We start from the raw sequence: 6,000 nt of genomic DNA, 5'->3' as shown, positions 1-6,000 counted from the left end.
GTCCGCCCGCTCCCGCCTGCCCGGGCCTCGCCCCTTCGCCTCAGCGCGGGGAGGCTGGGGGGTGCGGGGGGTGCGGGCTCCGGTCACCGCCTCTCCCCAGCCCGGCGCTGTCCGCGGGCCCGCCCGCTCCCCGGGCAGCCCTGCCCGCTTCCCCCTGTCGGGGCTTGCCCAGGTGGGGCTCCCTGGAAGTGAACCCCCCCCCGCGACAGGGACGGATGCTGGAGGAGACTGCAGGATTTCCCTGCAGGTTTTGACTAGCGTCGTGAGAAGCGAAAATAAACCTGCTATTAAAACCCAGAAAACCCGGCAAGTCAGTCTTACGTTACGGAATAATGCTCCCTGCGGTTCCACGAGCGCTGCAGCAGGCGGGCAGCCCTCCTCCGTGCGGGTGGTGAGGAGCGGGGTGCCTGGCTCTGTAACTCTCGCCGTGTCTGCAGCGGTGTTATTTGATAAGATAAAAGCGGGGTTACCAGTAGGTGGCCCGGTGGTTTAATACGTGCGACTGTCACCGCTCGGTACCGTTCTTCTCAGCCTGACCTGGCCTCGGGATAGCCCTGGCCAGAGCTGTGTGACTTAACACTCACCTCTCTTGGTCAGAAAAGGGCTGGAACTGAAATCACAGCACAACTGTTAAAATGGGGTCAGCTGAAGGACTGCTTAGACTAATCTCTGTTTATCTGGCTTTTCTCGGTATTGCTAACTTTTATCTAGATCAAGAGAATGAGTTACTTCAGAAAAAAGAATTGTCAGATAAGATGTAAATTCTTTATTCAAATGCACTGAAGCAAAGAAAAAATTGTGTATGTATTGTAGTGTTTGTGTGTGGTTGTCAAAATGTTCACTTGTTCCTTTAAATTGTTGATACATTTGAAAAACGTTTAATGCATAGAATTGCTTGACAGTAACTTTCGAAAAGTAATTTAAGGGTATGTCCTGTCTGCATTGTTGATTTTTATTCTGTATGAAGTGAAGCAATGAGAACACAGTTCTGAAAATATTCAAATACACACACGTTTAACAACGCAGTTGTGTCAACTTTAGTACACTAGTTTGCTAGGTGTATGCTTTTCTGTATTCAGGAGCTTTGCATGTCACTCTTGTTGGTAAGAAAGCTCTTTATAATTTTCTTTTCCTGTTTAGGATGGGGAAGTCAGAGTTCCAAAGTACACATACATCATAGCACATGGCTTCATTTTCCTGGTCACAATTTACGCTGGATATTGACTTTTATCCTCTTGTTTGTGCTGGTGTGTGAAATCGCAGAGGGCATAGTGTCTGATGGGTAAGTGCGTGTCTACCCCTGATAGCGCTGAGTGTTTTAAAGGTTTTGGGGTAGGTATTTTCTCCCTGTCTAAATTCTCATCTAGAAGCATATTCCTTGTGGTTCTAAACATGCAATCTGTATTCTTGGTGATTAACCTACCAACCTTGTATCAGAAATTCCACAGACCTTGCCAAATTATGTACACACGCACAACTGACCTTAATCATTTTTAGTTCAGCTTAATGACACTATCTTTCCCAAGGGTAATCGTAGATAAATCCTAACAATTCAAGCAGATGGTGACATTTTCGTGATGTGTTTTCTGTCCAAGGACCCAGTCCCACAGTCCGTACTAGGCAGAACTCCCATGTGCACAGTAGGTCATATCATTCCCCCGCAAACTGAGTTCTCCTCATCTTAATAACAGGAGTGGATTTACTGGGCCTCATCTCACACCCCATAGAGTTCCTTCTGATATTTGTGCTACCTTGAGCAGAGCAGCTCACATTATATGAGCAGGATCCATCATCTTTTATTCAATTTAGGATGTCTTTAAACAGGAATCTGTGGGGGAAAATTTTATTCCAAGTGCAACAAGTGATAGAGTGATTTATTATGAAAAAAGCTAATGTTGTATAACAATGACTATGATCATCTTCCTCTGAAGAAAGGTCTGATTTTCATAACTGTTACGAATTTGCCACCCAAAGATTATCATAAAGTTGAAGTTCCTTGTTAAACAGAACAACACCTCTGTTTAGCCATCTATGTAACAACTATCCACCAACCAGTAGGAAAGGCACTGCAGTATTCTGCTCTAGAAGCTGATATCATCATTATTATTATAACTTCTCTAAACATATATAAATAGGATGTTTCTCCGTGCCAGGTTTTTTTTAAAGGGAATTTTTCTCATGCTTATTCAGAGTTATCAGAGTGTGGGATGCTTACAGCAAAATCTCTTGCTTTGATTTTTTTTTTTGTCTTATTTTGCTCTTTAGCAATCCCTCTCATTATGTTTATTTGCTATTCAACTTGACTCAGAACGCTGCTGCTGTTAAGTAATAAGTGTCACCTGATGAGAATCAAAGCTTCTAGCTGTACTGGGGGAGTGTCAACCCACAGTCATGCCTCCTGAGCTCTCAGCAGCCTAATGAGTGCTCTAGTGAATAAAAGCAGATTTTGAGACTCATCAGCTTTCTAAGACCAAAATGGATCATGTTGGTAAGTCCTTTTGACAGCAATTGGATGCCAAAGGCTTTGGCACTTCAGCAATAGATGCAGTCTATTGGAGGTATGGTTATATAGGGGAATTCCAGCAACTTCTGTCAGTGCAATAAATAAATGCAAAAAAACCTCCCACTCCTGCAGTGTTACCTACTGAAGCTTAGGCTGCCTAAAGAAATATGTTCATTTTGTTTGTTTTTCCTTGCTGAGAATTCAGCCCTAAAGTACAAAACCCCCTGGCATTAACAGGAGTTCAGAGACTGGAGAACCTCTTCTCATCTTGCTGTATACACATACAGCGTTAAGTGTTTTTTGACACAGGTTGTCAGTGTGGCTCCAGCCAGCTCTGCAGAGTTCACCACAATGTCCCTGTGAGGGAGGGCTTTCCTTTCCCAGTGCAGATGTGGGAAGTGCTCCTCCTGAGTTCCAGCAGAACCGTTAGACATTTGGAATGTTCTGCTCTCATACACCTGATGTCCTGTGATGATCTCTAGCTCCCTGAGGGCACAGCCCCTTGTGTCTCCAAACTACACAAAGGTAGCTTTTGCCGCAGCAAGAACAAATCCAGAGGTGCTAATTTATTTTCCTTGAGGTTCAGAGGACAAGGTGTGAATTTCCCCGAGCATTTGTGTTGTGAGGACTTCCTCTTGGTGCCTTTTCTGCTGGAGCTGGTTGAGGGACAGGGGAAATTGTACCTCTTGACAGCACAGGGCACTCCATTACTTTTGTGAAAGAAAGAAAAGGGGAGAAGGAGAAGATGGCAAGTAGAAGGAAAGTGGGGGGGTGGAAAACATGATTCTACCTACATCTGCACAAACCAACAACATTACCCAACAATTCCCATATTCTCAAAGGGCTGCAGAGGGCAGGACATCCAGCGCTGCTACTTGAAGCAAAGTGTCAGGAGAGTTTTGCTTTGTAGGACAAAACTTGAGGGTATATGATTCTGTTGTAGGTTTTATTTGTTGGCTTGCAGTCACTGAAACCAGAACTCACTGTAAGTAATTCCCATGCTGTCTGTGGTGCTGTTCCTTTTCCCAAACTGGAAAAAGAAAATGTAACATTTCCTCAAAATGTTTCTATAGAAAATCTTAAACTGTGCTGTCAGTTGGTCTTATCTACATAATTTGATGGACAGCTCCCAATCTAGTTTCGCTTAAATTAACTTTTCTCATTTTGGAGCTGAGCTGCTTATCCTAATTTTAATTTCAGTAGGAAATAGGAGTACACACATTTCATTTTCAGCAGAGGGGAGGAACTTGAAATCCAACTATGTGATTTAGGAGCATAAATCCAATTGAAAATTGGAAAGCTTTACACCCATAACTCATTCTAGAAAATCCTACCGTTGGGGCTGGGTACAGGATACAATTCATAACTTAAAAGGGAAACATGTCAATAGCTAACAGGGCTTGATTTTAATAGATGTTCCCTTTTTTTCTTTTTAAGGGTTTCAGATTCACGCCATTTGCACCTGTACATGCCGGCTGGGATGGCGTTCTTGGCGGCCATCACATCGGTTGTCTATTACCATAATATCGAAACATCCAATTTCCCGAAGCTGTTAATTGGTATGTCTCACAACTTACAAGACTGGGAGGTGTGACTGTGGTGCTGTGTGTCTGTCTGTTCTGTGACAGGTCCCTGCAGTCTCGGTGCTAGCTTGTATGAATACAGCGACACCTGTGTTCTGGTCTACTGCTTGCCATTACCAGACTCAGTTCTGAGTTTTCCTGAAACTTCATTGTTTTCAATGCTTTTAACTTCTAATAGCATTCCGTATGGTGTTCTCTGGGGTCCAACGGGCTAACAGCTTCTCTAGGCAAAGCTGGATTTGTGGAAAAATAGCACATCAAATTCTTAACTCTAAAAGCAATCCAAATCCCCTGCTTGTCAGCATGTTGCATTTAAGCGTGATGTAAGATCGAAGCCACCTCTGTGTGTGTGGTCTATTGAAATACACAGGGAGTCAAGGAAAATGAATGACATCACTGACTTTCAGTATGTATCACTTTGCTGCTTCTTGCTTCCTGTTCCTAAAACTCCCTTTGTAAACTGGTTTAAGACGCTTTGAACGGAAAATGCTATGTAGAAGAACTATACATAGTATGGTTTATTTTCTGCAAGACTGCAAATAAACTGTAGCTAGCTATAGGAAATCCGTTACTGCTGACAATCATGCAGTTGGTGACATGTTCTCTACTGTTTAAGTAGATTGCAGGCTGTGGATGTCTACATGTGTAGTCATCCTGTTAGCTGTTATTTCTTTGGTGGTCCTGGCTCATCCAATTTTGTTTGAGCTGGTTTTCTGTATTAATGGATGCTGCTTGTGCCATTGAGGCTCTTTGTATCAAAGAATATGTTCAAGTTTTTGTCAGGTGGTAGAAAGTAAGTTACAACTGGATTTGAGAAAGCTTTTTTTTTTAAAAAAAAAAAAAGTCATTCCCCATTAAAAACTTCAGATTTCTATCTAGGCTTGGCAACCTTTGTGTCTTCTCAATTGGGACAGCTTTTCTTCTTGTACTCTTAACTAGTACCTTTTTTGTATTTTATAACCAGGTGGGATCGTTTAGTTTTTAGTAAGTCAATACAGTCTATTTGATGCCTTCTCGCAGGACTAGACGTTATGTCTCAGGAAAGCATTTCTAGCCTGTTAAAATCACCTGTGGAAAACAAGAAGTGGTTTTCTTGGCTTTTGTTTCTTTTGTTATTTCAGATGTATAAGGCAGTGTTTAATTTAGTGTCTCTACTGCATTCCTGCTGTTAAGTCATTGAGAAGGGGAGCACAAATTTACAGCTGGTAATTGATGACCCATTTTTGCATAATCCTTTCTCTATAGAGATTTCTCTTTTATGATATTTCTGTTCAGTAGTTAGAGTGCTGATGCTGGATAAACTCTGGACAATACTTGAATAGTAAACAGTTATACGAGTGAATACCAACATTTAAGTAATTGTTATTTATCCTAAAGTTAATAATTATAAATTTTCATTTTGTAAGAATTTCCAAAGAATAGACTTGTTTAGAAAATCTAATCTTGATAACTGACTTTTAAGCAAAAAGGAAAATCAGACTACCATGGTCTTTTCCACTTAGTTGGTCTGATTTGATTTTTTATCCAAAGTCTTCACAAGCTGATGGTCTTTGATTTTTATTTTATTTTTGGCTTTAGTTTTGTTCTGTTTTGTTTTCATTTGTTTGCATTTGTGAGAGAACCCAAGGCAGATATTTCTGTAAGTCTCCATCCTTTATTCTTGACTGTACAAATTTATTGTTAACTAATTGCAAGGATTGTCATCTTTCAGTGTTAATTGCAGCTACTTTGTATTGACATCCAGAACTACGTGATGATGACTTTATGCCAACTGGCCCAGTATCAGATAGTTAAATTATACCTATACTCAGCTGCCAACCCACTAGAGTGCAGTGTGGCCATGAAGCAGCTTGCTTCTAGAGCCAAATACAAGTGAAGAAAATGGGAACCATAAGGAAAAGCTTAAGTTGGTGA

At 41.5% G+C, this 6,000-nt stretch overlaps 1 protein-coding gene across 1 annotated transcript in view; it reads left to right on the top strand.

Moving 5' to 3' along the window:
- ABCC8 (ATP binding cassette subfamily C member 8) overlaps positions 1-6,000 on the top strand; it is a 77,037-nt gene that overhangs the window by 778 nt on the left and 70,259 nt on the right. Inside the window, exons 2-3 of the mRNA XM_026850167.1 lie at positions 1,109-1,282; positions 3,941-4,062. Of these exons, the coding sequence (XP_026705968.1) occupies positions 1,109-1,282; positions 3,941-4,062 (296 nt within the window). The remainder of the gene's footprint in view (positions 1-1,108; positions 1,283-3,940; positions 4,063-6,000) is intronic.

The sequence above is a fragment of the Athene cunicularia genome, assembly GCF_003259725.1.
Source record: "Athene cunicularia isolate RWA chromosome 5 unlocalized genomic scaffold, athCun1 chr5_part2, whole genome shotgun sequence".
Taxonomy (NCBI): domain Eukaryota; kingdom Metazoa; phylum Chordata; class Aves; order Strigiformes; family Strigidae; genus Athene; species Athene cunicularia.
This window is presented reverse-complemented; position numbering and strand designations above follow the sequence as displayed.